The following is a 20395-nucleotide window of genomic DNA, read 5'->3' as shown; positions in this document are numbered from 1 at the left end:
ATACATATATACCTATATATATACATATATACATATATATATACATATATATATATATATATATATATATATATTATTTAAAATATTTAATTGTTGCAGGAGTTCCTGATATTTTTTCCACTGGCTGTCAGCCAGTTGGGAGTGTGTTACTCACCAACAGTTACTCAGTACAAAGGCTTCATGGGAATTTAATAATGCTGAATATTAACACCAGTTACATGGAAATGTGAGTCATCAAGGTTGAAGTTTCAGAATTGACATTTTGAACAAAAATATACTGTAGAAAATGAAAAACTTGTAACAGACAATAATATAACAATAGTGAGAATAGTTGTAGCCATCATCTAATATGAATTGGCTTAGATAGTAAAAAAATGGTACAAAGATTTTCAAAGTTTTTGTCCAAGTAAACATATTTGCCACTGCACAGGGGAGCAATTTCCCTGTAGATTCAGAGATCTTCTTTCTCTGCTGTGTATCTGCTAAAAAAAACAATGCCACATACTGAAGGAACCCCTTTGAACCATCAAAAATTCTATTTCATTCCATAAGTATGCTATGACCCAGAGTGTTCATTCAATACATGGAAAGCAAAGAATTACAGTAAGCTTTGTCATAGAAAGTGTGTGATATGCAACATTGGATTTAGCAGCTTTCCTGCAAAACAAGGTAGGCATGATCCAGCTGCAGGTGGGTAAACAAAGAGTAGGCAAGAAAAGTTGAAGGGGTATCCATGAGAGCAAGAAACAGGAAGGAAAGTAATTTTAAGGCAAATTACCTGGAGTAGGCATTGTTTCATCCAAACACGCAGGGTAGCTAACACTGGTGGGCACAGGCTGCAATGGTGCTCGACTCAATGGCAGGCAGCAATGACAGAGCTGCCTTACACCCTCTAGTTGTGTCAAATTTGCATAGCCAGACCCCAGATGCAAGTGCTTTTTATATGAGGGGTGCCAATTAGGACATTCACACGTCTGGGGTCTCGGTACTGACCCCTAATAAGTCAGTTCAGCAACTTTCCACTCTGGAAAATCTCCCAAGCTATGGCTCTTCTTTTTTGCATTGTAATACACTATACTTTACTTTATTCATTTCCAATGCTAACAATTTATTTCTATCTACAGTATACAAGTTTATCTATTGAACTGGGTGGGTAAAAATTTGAAAACAGGCTCGACATGTTTTAGAAAAAAACCTGTTATTTAATCATATAAATTGTACAATAGCACATCAAGAGGTTACATTATAATCCCTCATTATAGGAGTGGCTCATTAATCCCAAACAGGTGCAATACCTTCATACAAACCATTGTAACAAAACAACATTTTCATGCACAGGACAGATTAAAAATCACAACTTCACGCTTCACATTTTATAAAATGGTATGCTAGAAACAGTTACTGTTAGCATAGTACATTTAAACCACTAATATGTAAAAAAAATTACCCTTGATCATCAGCATTTTATTTCCAAGTTGTCAACATTTTGCTTGTGGACTGTAATGATTTTCAGAGACATGGTGATACGGTGTAGTCTACTTTCTGTCTAAAATATATACTGTAGATTTACAGAGTATTTATTTCAAGGGGCTGAAATAAGACTCTCAAAACAAACAACTAAACAAACAAACACACCAACACACCCTGCTGTAAAGGGGCAGCTCACTTTAGAATTAATTTTAACTATGTACTAGACATTGGCATTCTGCTACAATGTGTAATTAATTCTTTCTGCAATAATTTCCTTTGTAGTTTTGTACCTCCCAGGTTTGGAATTTATTTTTACTTAATTACCTTAAGATCTGTGCAGCAGTTTTAAAATGAAAGTTGAAGATACATAGTAGAGGGCCTATAATAGAAAACTAAGCAATAAAAAATACAGAATGTTGGTGCTAGTGACCCCCAACAGCCACATTATGAACTGCACAACCGGAATAAATGGAATAGGAATAATAATCAGAAAAATGCAAAATGGATAATGATAAGCAACATAAAAGCTTCTTTAAATAAGTGAATATAGATATAATATACTAAAAGTTAATTTTAAGTCGAACTTCACGCTTTAATGCAATCTGCACCACTAACATAAAATCCTTCAGTACTAGAACCACCATCCCAATTTTGGAGGAATATTAAAGGAGAAATGATCTGCTGCACAGTAAAGCAGTCCAAGCATTTCAGACTGCATATCAAAATCATTATTATGTTCTTTCTTAGAGGCCTACTTTTTGCACTTTGTACCTTGCCCTCCCTCTCTTCCTAATTAATGAACTTAATACAATCTAGACACACAATAAGGACAAGGATAAGCTCTTTTCTCAGTCACAAACATAAAGTAATGCTGCTTTTGAAACTGAGAAGGAAACTAAAAACTAAGAAGGTACTAAACATAAATATTCTTAAAGGAACATTGATTGATACAGTTAGGCTATTTCATATATCACTTTTCTTTGCAAACAGGCTTAATATTTACAGCACATGTTAGTATTAGAATTATGTGTTTACTAAATAGAGTGATGGCAATACTGCCAAAAACTTTGGGGGAGACTGAGGGTCCAAAGGAGTTAACCCATCCCTATAATCAGGGGTGTAACTACAGAGGAAGCAGACCCTGTGGCTGCAGAGGGGTGGCAGGAGGTACAGGGGCCCTAGTTAATAAGTTCAATATATATTGATAGAACAGGTCAACCTCTGGATATGTTGGGGGCCCTAAAATTAAATTTGCTGTGGGGCCCAGTATCATCTGGTTATGCCACTGCCTATAATAAAACATGCACACAAGTCATGACATACAGTAATTGTAGAGAAAATGTTGATGTCAGGACCTAAAAACCTAAAAAAAAGTGAATCCTACAAGTTGCAAATATTTCCACCAGCAGTGCAGGATTATTGTTTCTATTCTAATCAAAGATTTACTATTGCTCCTTGCAATTGTTGGCAAGTACTTTAGGAAATTGTAGGTATCGTTACCAATAAATAGATGGGGGAGGTTTGAAATAGTGTGTTCTGCTTCTTACGTCGATTTCTTAAGACCAATAGATTTTTATCCATTTATGGCTTCAGAGAAACCTGAGCCTTATGATATTAAAACATGACTGTGCTTTGTTGACATTGTATTTGAGACTGGAATGTGTTTTACGTTAACCCTCTAGATGCCAGCTATGCCTTCAATGACTCATTCTGAAGTGCACTAAACAAGGCTTGGGTTAAAAGGAATTAAGCACTGTAAAGTGAATATCTACTTTAAAGGTCACACCTTCATATCTGCACATGAACTGCCACTGTTTAGCAAATAATGATGGGGGTATGGCTGACTGCATCCAATCAGCAACAGGCACTTATATGTGCAGTGGAATGAACTCATCGTAGTACAGCTGCTGGAAGAGGCAGTAAATGCAGCACATTGCTCAGCCTATAAGGAATTTTTGTGAAAATCAGCTTTCCTGATTTAACAGGTGATGTACGATTTTCTTTGGCAAAGTATAAAATGTGAGTAGAAAAATGTGTAGCCATGCCATAATGATGTTGTGGCTGGACCCTAGCTATTTATAAATGTTTATTGCAATGTTTAATCCTTGTCTAGCACTCCTTGCAATCCCTTATCCAGAGGTGCTGATATGAGGTTGGGCATCTCATTTTAGTTTTACTTCAAAAATATGTATATGCCCCAAAGTTACTAGTGCAATCATACCGTCATAAATGTTTTATTTCATCATTTATTTGAATATTTTATTCAAATTGAACTTATATATTTAGCAAATATTAAGGGTATTTCATTTTGTAACACTTGCTTTATTTATTGTGTGTAAATCAAATTTGTGATTAAAAAATCACAATATCGTATATGGGCACCAAAATTCAGTGAATAGGAGAGTAAATACACAAGGATAGTCCTTGAAATCTTTTATAACAGTGTGGAGGCAATAATAATGTTTCAAATAATCTAGGGATATATAACATAACATAGGAAAGTTAACTCTCAGCATTTCACTTAAATTGTGCATTAACTGAATACTTGCTAATGTGTTCTGCAACAAGTGCCTTCTGTCACCTAACTAAAGTGCTTTGCCATAGACTGCTTTGCCAGTACATCTGCCATATGATTTTGAGGAAACAAAAAAAAATGTTGCCATTCCAGCACACCTTCTTCTCTGACTTACCCTTAACTCATGGCTTTATCATCATTTACTGTAGCTCTGGTTTCCTATAAGGATAACTTGTTTGGCTGCTGAAAACTTCCCTGTGCTCTGTACTTACTGCTTACAGACACCACAGAGGTCACCAATGCCTCTGCAAATGTGGGTGCTTTAAAATAGAAACATATTGAAGCAATTGATACTGCACTTATTGACGCTAGGCACCCCTGGAGCTATCACCATCCTGCCAGTAATTTCAGGGTTCGCACAGCAGATTGCATCAATAGGCCCACCAAGTGAATTAAATACAAATGCCATTTTGATTGTGTGCTTCAAAAAAGTAACCCAGATTTGAAAATGCTTGACCAAGGGGAGATTGCAATATTGCCTGTTTTTGCCTGTACTTGACTTTCCCCAAGCCTAGTCCCAGGACTGCCCCTCCTGAAAAACATCTGCCCCTTCATCATGGGTAATGACCCAACCTCTTCCCGTTTCCTGCCTATATTCCCATACTTTACTTCCTTGCTTCCTGTTCTGAACAAACTCCAACTCCCATCACCCCTCACCTAGTTAACATGCCCATGTTATTCAATTGTCCATGGACCCTGTCACTCCATCTGTCCATTCTCGCTCTTTGGGGTCACTGGATGCATCAAAACACAAATGCAATTGGTCCTATTTTGACATATCCGGTTGCCAATGCAACACAGAAAGCAGACCAATAACCATGGAATAATAGGGAAAAACATGGTGATTTTCTATCCACAATAACCCTTTATATTGGTTCATTTGTAAATAACACCTCGCTTCATTATAGTATAGAATAAAGAATATTGTTGCAATACTGTTGCATTCTTCAAGGGAATTTCAATAAAATGTCTAGTGGATGTGTTCATATAAGAATATTTTCATTAAAAATGAAACACCATTTTTTATGGGAATAAAATAAAATATGGTGTCTAATTAAAGTAACCTTAATTATCTTGATGGCTTAATGTATAAGATTATATGTCAAGTGACTGCATCACTCATGCCAATAAAGACATCACATAGTTTATTTATATTGGTTTACACTTCAGGATTCATGAATTTACTACATTTAATATATTCTGTCTCATGAACTGCAGCTATCAATTACACATGCTATGTCCTGAGAAGGCTTTAGATTTATGAACTCATCATAAACAGAGCCTTTCTTGTTGTAGAAATTACTGATCTTTATTGACTGTACATGCTGCTTCCCAAAACAATCCTAAATGATGAACTATTATGTTATTGTTCTTTATTTACCTTAGTTTGATGAATGAAATAGAATGTATTTGTTCTTGTTTATACATTTGTACAATATAGGTATGGGATCTATCATCTGGAATGCTTGGGACTTGGTGTTTTCTGGATAAAGGTTATTTCTTTAATTTGGATCCCCATGCACAAAGTCTGCTAAAAATAATTTAAACATTAAATTAGGATTGTTTCGCCACCCAGCTTAGTTAGGTTCAAGTACAAGGTACTGTTTTATTATTACAGATAAAAATTAAAACTATATATCAAATATGGACTCTATGGAAGATGGCATTCCCGTAATTTGAAGCTTTCTGGATAACAGTTTTACAGATAAAGGGTTTAAACAATATAGTACCCAATAGGATCGTTTTACCACCAATACCAATTAATGCAACTTAGTTAACGTACTGTTTTATTATTCTTTTAGAAAAAAATCAGGTAAAAATATATTTTTTGCATGAAAAGGATTGTGTTTATATTGGGTTTCTGACTAATAGATCTCATATACTTCAAATTGTTTATTTCTGCTTGTTTTGGGGTGTCTTGTACATCATGTATACAATAAAGTGATTTACTGAACTGCCAGGCTGTCCTTGGAATGACCTTTAGCTCCTGTTTTCCATTTGGTGTTCAAATGCAGTTACATGGAAATTGCATCCTTCCTGGTTTCAGTGCAATTGTTAACTTCATGACTGAACTGCATGCGATTCAAATTTGTTTTGATTGTATAACCACAACCTGGAATATATATTTTGCATTATTCTGCTGGAGTTCCTCTTCCATTTTTTATTTTTGATTTACTGGTGCAGCGGAGTTGCAAGCACAGAGCAACTACATGTAAACCGAGCATAAATAGTATTGTACAGACCACCACCAACCTTTCTGTTGGGACTGCACTTGGCAAATCCATAATGGAAAAGGAACTTGGAGTCCTTGTAGATAATAAAACTTGGCTGTAGCAAGCAATGCCAGTCAGCAGCATCAAGGGCAAATAAGATCTTGAGCTGTATGAAAAGGGACATTGATTCAAGGCAGGAAGGGGTCATTCTTCCACTGTATAGAGCACTGGTAAGGCCCCATCTAGAATATGCCGTACAGTTTTGGTCTCTAGTGCTCAAACAGGACATTATTGTATTAGAGAGGGTACAGAGAAGGACAACTAAGCTGGTCAAAGGTATGGAAAAGCTTAGCTATAAGGAAAGACTGGCCAAATTGGGGTTGTTCACGCTGGAGTATAGGTGCTTAAGGGGAGATATGATAACTTTGTATAAATAGGTAAGGGGATCATATTATACCATATATACTCGAGTATAAGCCGACCCGAGTATAAGCCGAGGTACCTAAATTTACCTAAGAAAACTGGGAAAATGTATTGACTCGAGTATAAGCCTAGGGATGAGAAATGCATTTTAGGACATGGCCAATTACATGGCATATTATCTTGCCCTATTAGAAAACTGGAGAAAAAAGGGAGATATAGGCTGACCAGTAGTGAATAAGCTTCATGACAAATAAGACAATTATACATTAGCAGAAGAAAACACCTCAGAATGTTGCCCTTCTAGCAGTGCTGGGATGCTGGGATAAATATGTTGCCGATGCCACTGTACTGAGATGAAGTAGATTTTAACAAAGTAGGTTTTCTGGAGCTGCTGCATGTGCCCCCCACGCCTATAAACCCAGACCAATAATTCTTAAGACTGGGCACACACTTCAGCAATAAAGCGCAAAGCAGCTACAGTGCTCCCATCCACAAACAACACACAGCATCATGTGATGCAGCAAGGGGATCGGATAGATACACATATATAGGATTACTTTTCAGTAGAAAAACAAAACACAACATACTCAGAGTGGAAACAACATCCTGAACAAAAGCACTGAAGTTTTGTCCCCTCTACAGTATGTATAGATAGGCCCGTAGAAGTTAGGGTGACACCAGGCGGGGGTGATGTAAGGCCAGGGTCTATAGCCTTAGAATCACGCTCCAAACACATTGAAGACACATCCAAGGTTAAAAGGGGGATTAAGGAAAAAGAACCGGAATTCATAAGTCAGGTTCTACTAGAAATTCCTACCTCCACTGCTTGGAGTTTATTCGGAGGCTTGTGACCCGGCAAAATTTCACCGCAGTAGCATCATGCGTCGCTCACGCCGACGCAGCATCACTCACGCCGACGCAGCGTCGCTCACGCCACTCACGCCAATAATTGTGTGCGCATAGCAGTCTGCACTCGGGCCAAACCATTAAAAATGGATGGGGGTGTACTGGCCCAATCGCCGCGGCCTAAGAAGACTGGCCTGCCCCGCCCCTTCCTCAACAGTTTTTAATATACGGTAATGCCATCAGCCAGTCACGCTTTTTATAGTTTTGCGCTGTGCCGCCCCCTGGATCTTGCTGACTCGAGTATAAGCCGAGGTAAACTTTTTCAGCACGTTTTGAAAAACTCGGCTTATACTCGAGTATATACGGTAATCTCTCTAATGCTTTATTTACCAGTAGGTCCTTCCAGCTGATGCAAGGTCATCCATTCTGATTAGAAGAAAAGAGGTTCCGCCTAAATATTTGGAAAGGGTTTTTTACAGTGAGAGCTGTGAAGATGTGAAATTCTCTCTCTGAATCAGTGGAACAGGTTGATACAGTAGATAGCTTTAAGAAGGGGTTGGGTGGCTTTTTAACAAGAGAGGGAATACAGGGTTATGGGAAATAGCTCATAGTACAAGTTTCTGGGATGGCAGTGGATGTAATTTACTTAGACTTTGCTAAAGCATTTTATACAGTGCCACACAAAGGGTTACTGGTTAAATTAAGGAATGTTGGCCTGGAACATAGTATTTGTACCTGGATAGAGAACTGACTAAAAGATAGACTACAAAGAGTGGTGGTAAATGGAACATTTTCTAATTGGACCAGTGTTGTTAGTGGAGTACCATAGGGCTCTGTATTAGGTCCCTTGCTTTTCAACTTGTTTATTAATAACCTGGAGGTGGGCATTGAAAGTACTGTTTCTATTTTTGCAGATGATACTAAATTGTGCAGAACTATAGGTTCCATGCAGGATGCTGCCACTTTGCAGAGTGATTTGTCTAAGTTGGAAAACTGGGCAGCAAACTGGAAAATGAGGTTCAATGTAGATAAATGCAAGGTTATGCACTTTGGGAAAAATAATGTGAATGCAAGTTATATACTAAATGGCAGTGTGTTGGGAGATTCCTTAAATGAGAAGGATCTAGGGTTTTTTTTGTAGATAACAAGTTGTCTAATTCTGGGCAGTGTCATTCTGTGGCTACTAAAGTAAATAAAATTCTGTCTTGCATAAAAAAGGGCATTAACTCAAGGTATGAAAACATAATTATGCCTCTTTATAGGTCCCTGGTGAGGCCTCATCTGGAGTATGCAGTGCAGTTTTGGACTCCAGTCCTTAAAGGAGAAGGAAATTCCCTGGGCGCAAAAACCCTCCCCCCTCCCCTGTGTTGCCCCCCCCTCCTCCCCCCTGGCCTACCTGTCCCGCCGGGCAAATGCCCCAAACTTGTTACTCACCCCTCTGCGCAGTTCCTGTCCACGGAGCTCACAGGCGCCATCTTCTCCCAAGCGGTCTTCTTCCTGGTGTTTTTGGTGCATGCACAGTAGGAGCATTTACCGGTACGGATCTACTGCCCATGCGGCAAAAGTCACAAAGTTTTCGTGACATTCAGCGCATTCGCAGTAGATCCGTACCGGTAAATGCTCCTACTGCGTATGCGCCAGAAGATGCCGATTAATCCAGGAAGAAGACCGCTTGGGAGAAGATGACGCCTGTGAGCTCCGTGGACAGGACCTGCGCAGAGGGGTGAGTAACAAGTTTGGGGCATTTGCCCGGCGGGACAGGTAGGCCAGGGGGGAGGAGGGAGGGGAGGCAAAACAGTGGAGGGATTTTCGCGCCCAGGGGGTTTCCTTCTCCTTTAAGAGGGATATAAATGAGCTGGAGAGAGTGCAGAGATGTGCAACTAAATTGGCTAGAGGGATGGAAGACTTAAATTATGAGGGTAGACTGTCAAGGTTGGGGTTGTTTTCTCTGAAAAAAAGGTGCTTGCGAGGGGACATGATTACACTTTACAAGTACATTAGAGGACATTATAGACAAATAGCAGGGGACCTTTTTACCCATAAAGTGGATCACCGTACCAGAGGCCACCCCTTTAGACTAGAAGAAAAGAACTTTCATTTGAAGCAACGTAGGGGGTTCTTCACAGTCAGGACAGTGAGGTTGTGGAATGCACTGCCGGGTGATGTTGTGATGGCTGATTCAGTTAATGCCTTTAAGAATGGCTTGGATGATATGGATAGACAGAATATCAAAGGCTATTGTGATCTTCGTGAAGTAAGTGCCATTTCGACACATTCGCAGTTGGAGCAGTCTTCGGGTTTATGACAACTACACATGCACCGAAATTGCTGGAAATTGCCGAAACGACGGAAGAAGACCCGAAGAGAAGAAGATGGCATCCGTGAACTCTGATGCCCTGAATCTGCACAAAGGTGTAAGTAAAGCATTAGGGGCATTTAACAGGGGTAAACAGCTAACAGCTAGGCTGGGGGGGGAAGCAGGGAGGGGGGTCTATGTAGGGTAAGGAGGTATCTATTTTGTCATTAATATCTAGCTTGGTATATGGCAGTGATTTACACCATTATATTTGTCCAAGTTCATTCTAAGTAACTTTACACATCACAGTTTCTCTTACCTGGATGTTATTTAGTATATTTGTGAGACAGAATGCTTGTTAAAATATACAGAATAGAGTTTTAATATAATTATATCATTTTGTGCACAAACTTGATTCTGTTTCCATTATTCACTAGACATACTGTATGTCTCTTGCATATACAAGATGTGTATGGCCATAATTGCATATGTACCCTGAGAGACTTTCCTTCTGTGTACTGTGGATATTTTTATATGTATAATTTATTTTTGTAGACAAAATGTGCTTAAGACAAAAAGCACCCCATAGGCGCTTGCTCAGGTGTTTGCTAGGTCAAGGTAAAACATTGATCTGTTTGAACAATTCTAGCCATTGACCTACTCTTATCTCATTATTACTTCATTTTATAAAACTGAGCTTTATCTTTGTGTGTGTGCTCTGCATTTTTTTTTTGTAACAGTAGTGGAGTAAAGTGTAGTTATTTTATTTCCTAATTAACCCTGTGTTTGTCAGACTGAAATGGGGAGTAAATAAAAATTTGTAACTCTTCAAATAACTTTTTAAAGAGTTTTTTTAAGGGGAATTTATGTCGACCCTAACCCCTACATTTTTGGACCAAACGTGCAATTAATTAGGAAATATGTATGGATTTTGTTGTTTCTTGCACTTAACAGGGCAAAATGATAATGAACTGCCACATGTCTAATGTATGACTTGATTGCCCACCTCACCCACTGCCACTGGCAAAAGTGCTGGCAGTTCCCATATCTTCTTTACTGTACCCCAACCCCTATAGAATTAGTGGTCATGTGAAGACTTTAACAATTATTGCTAATAGCCTCATACCTGAGTGCTAGGAGATTAAGGAATTGGACCTAAGTAATCCTACATTAAATATATATATGTCTTCTCAGCATAAAAACCTAGGAATATAAATAAGATTTCTTGTTATCAGGTTTGTAAAGTATAGTCCTGTAGTTATCTTTTCACTGACCATGGCCATGCTGATAATATAAGATCCCCATGTAATGCTGACCATGGCTAAAATATCATTTTCCTTTATTATACAAATAAAAATGTGTGAGTTTACTTATCCTTTAAAAAAACAGGGGTTGTTTGTTCATATGCTAAGTTAAAACTAGTTTTAAACTGGTCAGCTACATCAAAGTCATCACTGGTATAGCCAATGCAACATTTACATCTAAGTCATTATGGATTCTATTATTCACTATGTATTACTTATAGGGGCTAGTTTTACCTGCAACTTTCTTTACTGCTGGCACAAATTAGGAAAGATAGGAGTTACATAGGAGCTGGCCATTGCCACCCTTTCATAAGGAAACACTTCAGCTGCTAAGTGCCTTCTGATGAACTAGAAACTCCTTAAAGGAGTAGGTGAGTAGGAAAAATACAATTTAACATGCTCAGTGTATAATATTATATGATTTAGCCACACTCCTTTGGCCATCTAGTTTTAATAGTAAATAAATGCCAGTTCAGTTATGGGCACTACCCAAGTATTAAATAGTATGTAATAATAATAGTAAAAAAAAATATGGGAAAAGAGCTCACAGTTCACCTTAGTCTGATGGTGCATATTATATAAATAAATAATATATATATATATATATATATATATATAATAAAATACAAAAGCATCTTGTAGGAAATAAGGACCATGGCTGACATATTTCATGCCTTCTGGGACACTTACTCAGGAGGCAGGTAATGCATCAGGCTTTGGTCCTTATGTCCTAATAAATGCTTCTGTATTTTTAAATCTTTGGTCATTACTTTTGGCAATATTTTTTGGGAATATTTTTTGGGGGCTAATGTTTTTTCTCCCCCAAGGAGAAAAATGGTGCAAGAACACTGCCTTGATGGAATAGGTCAGCTTTTGCATGTTTGTAAAACAATGTAGCCAAATGTGTCTCTTTTTAGAAGTTACAAATCTAATACAGTACTACATGTCTTCTGTTGTACATAAATTAGATTACATTGACTGTGGTAGCTGAAAAATCCATTTTTTTTTGGTATTGGGGTGAAAAGACAGTTTAAATTTCAGAGACAAAATAACTGATTTACTTGTCATTGCTCTTGCTTGTGGTGCTATGCCCAGGTTATAGTTTCAGCTTTATTTCCATGTGTTATCAAGGGATGCTACTGGCTTCTGTCTTATAGGCAATATGCTAATATAACAGTTAGATATAAAGTACCCATGTTGCATGGCTGGTTAATAATTGCCTGTTTTTTATGGCTTGTGTAATTAGCTGTTTTTTATGTCACGTGGTTGTGTAATTAGTTGGTTTTTATGCCACATGGTTGTGTAATTAGCTGTTTTTTGTGCCACGTGCTTGTACAAAAGCAATGTGTCTACACTGCTTAATAATTGTAGATATAAAATATGGTGAATTGCAAATAAACTGTAGTTTTGCATAGTGAGGATGGAGTCACTTCCTACATGCACAAATTAAAGTATACTGTAGCTCACCATTCACAAATGTATGTGGAATCTCCTGCAGGGGTGTCCTGTGTCCACACCCCGAAAAGACACGGTCATGTATAATAGTAGAAAGCAGGACAAATCCGAGGCAGTAACTATGACTGCAAAGTGCTTTTAATGGGGAAAATTGCACCACAACATGTTTCGGGCTTGGCCCTTTATCAAGTGTTTGTGAAGCAAACACAGCAGTTTTACCAGTGCAGGGCAAAACTGTATATTATATATGTTCCTTTAATATAGCATTAATTGTAAATACAGCACGAATAAAAATTCTCAATTATGTTTGCACATTGAATACATTTGTTCAGTTTTATAAATATAAACACATCTTTTAAGGTTCAAAACAGGAAAATAAACAGGGCACATTTTAGGAAAACATTTTATAAATCTTGATTAAATTTAATTAACTTATAGCTAACTTATAAGCATTAAATTATATTAGATTTCCTTCATTATTTCTATCTACCTATTTTTTTCACAGGTGGTTTGAATGCATAGGCATTGGAACCATTTTTATACATTTTTACTCAGGAAACAAGATGTTAGTGCACTTTCTGCTTCCGTACCTTAAACTGAATTTTAATTATGCACGAAGACACAGCCAACTGTGAGACTAAAGGTTGCCATACACAGGGAGATCTGCTCATTTGGCGATGTCGACAAATGAGCGGATCTCTCCCCAATATACCCACATTGAGGTGGGCAATATCGGGCTGATCTGATCGTGGGCCCTGGGCCCAACAATTGGATCAGAATGGAGGCAATACGGGAGGTCGGATTGTGGGACCGCATCCAACAGAATTTTTTACATCTGCCAGAGTTTCGGCCAGATATTGATTGATCTGTTGGCAGATTTTATCTGCCTGTGTTTGGGGGCCTTAAGACCTTGTTTCTTCCACAGGTGATTGAGCCATAGTGGTAATTGGATATATAACAAAAGGTGGTTTGACTCAGAACAGTAACCCATAGAAAGATGTTTGCTTTTAAACAGGTGACAAGTAAATGCTACATGCTGATTGCTTGCATTCTAGGAGATCAGATCAGTAGGAAACTTTGTACCTTTTATTGCATTTCCTGAAAATTAAAAAAGGAATTTACTGTTTGCATGACTGTTTGAACTTCATTATAAGTCCATACTGCTACCCTTTCTCTTCTTTTCACTTTGGTAATATTTTGTAGCTTCTTGAAATAGATGTAAAACCTATATAAATATATTCATATGCCTAATCACTGTCTCTATAGTAGATTTTGTCCTGTTTATATTATTGATGTAAAATTTAGAAATCTGTGAATCCATCTGTCAACAGGATCTGCAAGTATATTTTCTTTTTAGCAGGCAATGTGACTCTTCTAACTTTCACAGTATGGAAAATTCTTCTATCAACTCATAGCTTTATAAGGCTGGTAGAAGTCATGTCGCTGCATATGTAAACTCAGTCACATGCCTCTAACTTGGACGAGTGACACGTCACCTGATGCAGCACATTTGTCTTTTTATAAATGTGCGGGGTGAGCGAGTTGTTTAACTCTTAATTCTTTTGAGAAGTTGCCTTTTCCTTTGCATGCACACTGTTACATTTCAGGCATGCCACAAACTCCCCAGGACATAGGTATAGCAAGAGTGCCCATACTTTACTAATGTGGGGTCTACTTTTAGGGGCACATTTACTATGGGTCGAATATCGAGGGTTAATTAACCCTCGATATTTGACTGTCGAAGTTAAATCCTTCGACTTCGAATATCGAAGTCGAAGGATTTACCACAATTCGTTTGATAGAACGATCGAAGGAAAAATCGTTAAATCCTTCTAATTGAACGATTCGAAGGATTTTAATCCATCTATTGAACGATTTTCCTTCAACCAAAAATTTGTTAGAAAGCCTATGGGGACCTTCCCCATAGGCTAACATTGATGTTTGTTAGGTTTTACTTGGCGAAGTAGGGGGTCGAGGTTTTTTTTAAAGAGACAGTACTTCGACTATCGAATGGTCGAATAGTCGAAGATTTTTAGTTCGATTCGAAGTCGTGGTCGAAGTAGCCAATTCGATGGTCGAAGTAGCCCAAAAAATACTTTGAAATTCGAAGTATTTTTTATTCAATTCCTTCACTCGAGCTAAGTAAATGTGCCACCTAGTGATGTTGTCCCATAATGATCATCTATAATAGCATTGTTAGCATTTTGTATTACTTAAATATTATTTCGATTTATGGGAAAAGTTATATTGTTATATTTAAGAATTTAATCATTTTTAATGTATTATTATTATATTATTATGATAAATATCTGAATGAAAAGAATAAAACAGAAGCTGTTTGTTGACAGAGTCCTGAGATCTACTGATCACCAGTTAAAAGTCTACCGTTAGATCCCGATCTACTTTTTGGGCACCCCTGATGTATAGTATAAAGCAGAGGACATTGTTCATTTCCAAACTGAAAATGCAACTGATCTGGAAAGTATTTCTGTTGTGTTTCTGCTTCATACCAAGCATAAGTATTGACTCTGTGACAGAATATATTCACTTTGCATAGTCTAAAAATTGTAACATGAACTTGTGTGTTTTGAATTGAATGATTTGCCTTTGCCGGATAACTGTTTTTTTAATCCTTACACCTACCCTATGGGTCTAGACCATCTGGTTTAAAAACTGCAGTCATGGAACGGATGAAGTCTGATCTCCGCTGGGTCTCTGTTTAAAATCGCATTTCACGTATTTAAACAGAGACTTAGGTTTTTTTAAATCCTAAGCTACTGGAATTTTGTCTTTAACTTAGTTTCTGCAAATGCCATACTATAAGGCATATTTATTATAATGACTGGCTATGACTAGTTTTTCTCTATCAAGAACAGGTTGAAATTCACCTCTCCAACCACACACACCACCAATAGTGGGATGTAGGTTCCAGACCAGGCATCAGTTTAGCTTATTTTGTATAAGAAAACAAATACAGTGCACAACTTGGAAAAGCCAGGCCTTCTTTCAATTAATCCTCCAATATGCATTTATGGCAATATTTTTAGCAGAAGTTTGGCTACAAAAAGAGAAAACAACCAAGCTAGAGTTAGGCAGTAACAATATAAAAGGGCTTTTTACAGAAAGGGTAACACAAAGTGATATAAAAGAGCTTATAGCAGGGATGAAAAAAATAAATCCATCTCGTAATTTAGCTCTTTTATTTTTATTTAGGCATACACCGTAATTATTTAATGTCACATTAGACATTCAGGTTTGATACTCTCTACATCATGTGGACAATATATGTCAAATGTGACATTGCCTCTAGTCTAGTACCCCACTGGCTTGTTTCTCAGCTTGTGTTTATATGGGGCAGGGGCCTCATCCCAGCTGTGTATTTTATCTATTAGCGTTGATGTATTTATTATCACTGTTTCATTTATGAAGTCCTGTGAAAATCTCTTGAACCACTGCGTACCCTTGTGGTGTTATAAAGAAATACAATACAAAATAAAGACTTTTCGGGCCCTCTCTTTTTTTTTTTTTATAACTTGTTTTTTATTGTAAATGACAAGGTACAGTCACAACGGATTTTTATACATGGTTCCATAAAGCGGAGAGTATAGTAATTGTGATTTCGAATACGTAGCATTTCAATAACATTTTAATAACATTAGAAACATTCAGCTCAGTCATGGCTTATAGCATTGGGGGGTAGGATCTGTGGGGATTAGTTCTGATAGGAGGTTAGTAGTCTGTTGGTTAGATGGCTTCTGGGAGGCGCGGTATCGGGGCTTGATAGCTCTTGTTGTAATGTTGCTAGATATTGGGATGATTCCACGACCAAAGGATGATCCTTGAGAAGTTCCATGTCATACCAAGACGTATGGGGCCCTCTCTTTTGGTAATACCATTCATTCTTTAGAATACCTTTCCTTTACTGGACTTGTCCTAAAAACGTATCTTTTATCAAGGCATTGAATAACATGCCATAAAACAAACCTTATATTATGTATTCTGTCTGCCCTTTACATACAGTATAAATATATCACTAATTTGTTCCTGTATACATACACAAGGTAGATACCAAAGCTGAATCCTGTATTCCCATAGATAAAATACACGTATAAAATAAAAAAGGCTCAATTTACCCTTTGACAAACATTAGCTTGGCAAGAACATTATTACAAAGCATAACTTAAAGTACACAATGGACAATGCACAATTTATGCTTTCTGGTGTACCTTGCCAGAATTCCACAAGACCAATGCCAACTCAATTACGAGTCATTTGAATATTCAGCAAACTGGTACATGTACACAGGAACTTGATCATACAAAGTGTTTACCCAAAGGTGTCATTTTATTGAACTGCCTTGAATTTTTGTATTTTGATGTGCATTTGATAATTATCTGAGCTTGAGCCCGGACTTGCCCTTAACATCTATTTAACTTAGTATCATGCCCTTCACTATTTATCTATCTATCTATCTATCTATCTATCAATTATCTATCTATCTATCTATCTATCTATCATCTATCTATCTATCATCTATCTATCTATCTAGCAATTATCTTTCTATCTATCTATCTATCTATCTATCTATCTATCTATCTATCTATCTATCGCTTACAACCTCTGCATCCTCATTCTCTGGAGAAAAAAAATTATCTCAATCTATCAGCCAACAAAGAGAGAGAGTCCACATTCTATACTTGTGTGCTGGTGGATAAGGTGGTTTACCAATCTTGCATGGCATGTAACAAATTTTTGCCTGAATGTCAGTGCCTCAAAATCTCTAGTAATAATACCATTTAAACAATTTAATACTGTAACAAGGAAAAAAACATGTTCTTATTGAAGACATTACTTTTATAAATGTGCCGAAAATCCTGTGCACCAAATACTGAAAAGTACAAAAGGCCATAAATCAAATATAGTAAGGTATGTGAATTGCAGAGCTAATGACTGCTGTTCTGTACTTATATAAAAATCCCTTTTCTTGATCTTGCTCAGTAGGTTACCAGATTATGTGTATTAGGCATTACAATTAATAAACACACTTTGATTAAATTCCATACAATTACTCCTTAAAGTAAACAATATTGTTCACATACAACTTTAGACGCTCTGTAACCACTGAAACCATACTGATTTGCTATGCCCCACAGTTGAAAGGTTCAAATCCACTTATGAACAGTTCCCAGTACTAGATACCAGTGTGCATGTTATTAAGCAGTTGTAATTCATGCAAAACCACTAGGTCAAACTTGCCTAGACAGGGTTTAGTTTACTTTTATAAAAATTCTAATCACTTATTTTCAATTTCTTCATCATTACTTTATTATGTTTACATAATAAATCAAATTGTTTCAGTGTGAATATATCTCTCCTTTTGATGCACTGTTTATATAGGTTGTATGTCAGTTTGTCCTCGTTATGTTAAAGGTTGAGTTTTTTCCTGAAAAATTTGAGTTTTCAAGGGTATTTTTCAGTAAAAAATAGAATTTTGAGGTTTGATTTTTTGGGTTTTTTAAAAAAAACTTGAAGTTTTTAAGATTTATTATACTCCAAAACTGGAAATCAAATCAGAAAATACTCCAGCTAAAATCTATTGAGGTCATGTAGGGAGAGGCCCATTAAACCATTTGAAGATGTTTTTAGCCTTTGTGATGTTAAAGATTTTTTTTTCTTGATCGATTTGAACATTTGAGTTGTGAGTTTATTTGAGGTATAAAAAATCTCACAAACTCGACCTTTGATAAATAATCCCCTTAATATATAATGATGATCAACATCTTGGAACTTACATGTACCATTTAATTTTTATCTATTTTTTCTCAACAGAACGTTCTTGAAAAATGCCTGACATACCGGTAACACTACAGCACACTCCTCCAGATGGAGACTGGGGATGGGTTGTGGTCTTTGGTGCATTTATCTCAATTGGATTTTCATATGCATTTCCTAAAGCAATAACAGTATTCTTCAAGGAAATCCAAGAGATATTCCATACTTCATATAGTGAAATTGCTTGGATATCATCAATTATGTTGGCTGTCATGTATGCAGGAGGTAAGGCATTTTAAGCTATGCAATTTTTGTGTTTATAAGCTATTCGCCTTAATAAAATAAATTAAATCGTATGTATATCATTTAGAAATATAAACAAATGTCACTAAAATATGAAAACTGTTACAAACGAGGGACATTTACACATGCAAAACTGATAATGGATAACAAAGTTTCTCTATATTAGATCCCATGCCTGTACTTAATGTAAATCTTGATATCTTCAGAAAAATTCACACTGGACATATGACTTCATATTAAATGGAAATTTTGTGTTTTTTATTAGCCATACTATTCTGCTTCTTACAGCTTGTAAATAAGCATGTTATCTGGTTGTCATGTTCACTGACCTCAGAAAACCAAATCAACTGTGCAGCTTTACTATTATAGTTGCTGTTCTTTTTTTGTAATTATTTTCTTTCTTTTTTGGAGGCCCTTTACATTTTTCTTCCATTCGGACCTCAAAATGACTTAACTGGTTGATTGGGTAATTAATCCCTAGCAACCAGATAACAGTTTTAATTCCAAGCTTTGTTGTCCGTTGTTTTGCAACTTTTTTTGTGCTAAAGGTCAATGTGTAGGTTGAAACCGTCATTTGCTTTCAATCTAATATCAAGCATACTGATCATTTGACAGCACACGTGCAATAAAAATATATATAAAATATATATTTGGTGTAGCCAAATCATTTAAAATCTTTAAAGGGAATTGGGAATTGGAATGCCTACATTAGTGCTGCTGCTAAGCTACACCCAGCCTCAGAAATCAATACTTCCTCTGCTTGGAATAATATTTTGATAAAAATGGATGAAAAATATGGTGAAAGGCATATACAGGTATGGGATTCGTTATCCCGAAACCCGTTATCCAGAAAGTTCCGAACGGCTGTCTCCCATAGACTCCATTGTAATGAAATAATCCAAATTATTAAAAATGATTTCCTTTTTCTTTGTAATAATAAAACAGTAGCTTGTACTTGATCCCAACTAAGATATAATTAATCCTTATTGGAGGCAAAAACAGTCTATTGGGTTTATTTAATGTTTGCATGATTTTCTAGTAGACTTAAGACATTAAGGGGCCGATTCACTAACTTCGAGTGAAGGATTCGAAGGTAAAAAATGTCGAATTTCGAAGTTTTTTTTGGGCTACTTCGACCTTCGACTACGACTTCGAATCGAAGGATTCGAACTAAAAATCGTTCGACTATTCGACCATTCGATAGTCGATGTACTGTCTCTTTAAAGAAACTTCGACCCCCTAGTTCGCCATCTAAAAGCTACCGAAGTCAATGTTAGCCTATGGGGAAGGTCCCCATAGACTTGGCTAACTTTTTTTGATCAAAGGATATTCCTTCGATCGTTGGATTAAAATCGTTCGATTCGAAGGATTTTATCGTTCGATCGAAGGAATTATCCTTCGATCGTTCGATCTAACTATCTGCACTAAATCCTTCGACTTCGATGTCATCATCATCATCATCATCATTTATTTATATAGCGCTGTCAAGATACACAGTGCTTTATGGGAATAAATGGTGAATAACAGACAAAGTCGAAGGATTTCAATTCCTAGTCGAGTATCGTGGGTTAATTAACCCTCGATATTCGACCCTTAGTGAATTGGCCCCCAGGTTCCAAATTACGGAAAGATCCCTTATCTGGAAACCATCAGGTCCCGAGCATTCTGGATAACAGATCCTATACCTGTACAAAAAGTCTATTTTTTATTGTAATTTTATGACCCTGGAGCAGAGTTT

General features: G+C 36.8%; 1 protein-coding gene across 3 annotated transcripts in view; it reads left to right on the top strand.

Annotated features, from left to right (window-relative positions):
- LOC108711111 (monocarboxylate transporter 2) overlaps nt 1-20395 on the top strand; it is a 34223-nt gene that overhangs the window by 2905 nt on the left and 10923 nt on the right. Inside the window, exons 1-2 of one of the 3 annotated variants that reach the window (XM_041586381.1) lie at nt 3348-3455; nt 18412-18639. In XM_041586381.1, coding sequence (XP_041442315.1) covers nt 18426-18639 — 214 coding nt within the window. In that variant the 5' untranslated portion in view covers nt 3348-3455; nt 18412-18425. Of the gene's footprint in view, nt 1-3347; nt 3490-18411; nt 18640-20395 lie in introns of those variants that run through there. The other 2 variants (XM_041586382.1, XM_018252508.2) reach the window with 2 other exon arrangements.

This window comes from Xenopus laevis, chromosome 3L (assembly GCF_017654675.1).
Source record: "Xenopus laevis strain J_2021 chromosome 3L, Xenopus_laevis_v10.1, whole genome shotgun sequence".
Lineage (NCBI taxonomy): Eukaryota > Metazoa > Chordata > Amphibia > Anura > Pipidae > Xenopus > Xenopus laevis.
Note: the sequence above shows the minus strand (reverse complement) of the source record. Positions and strands in the feature narration are given on the sequence as shown.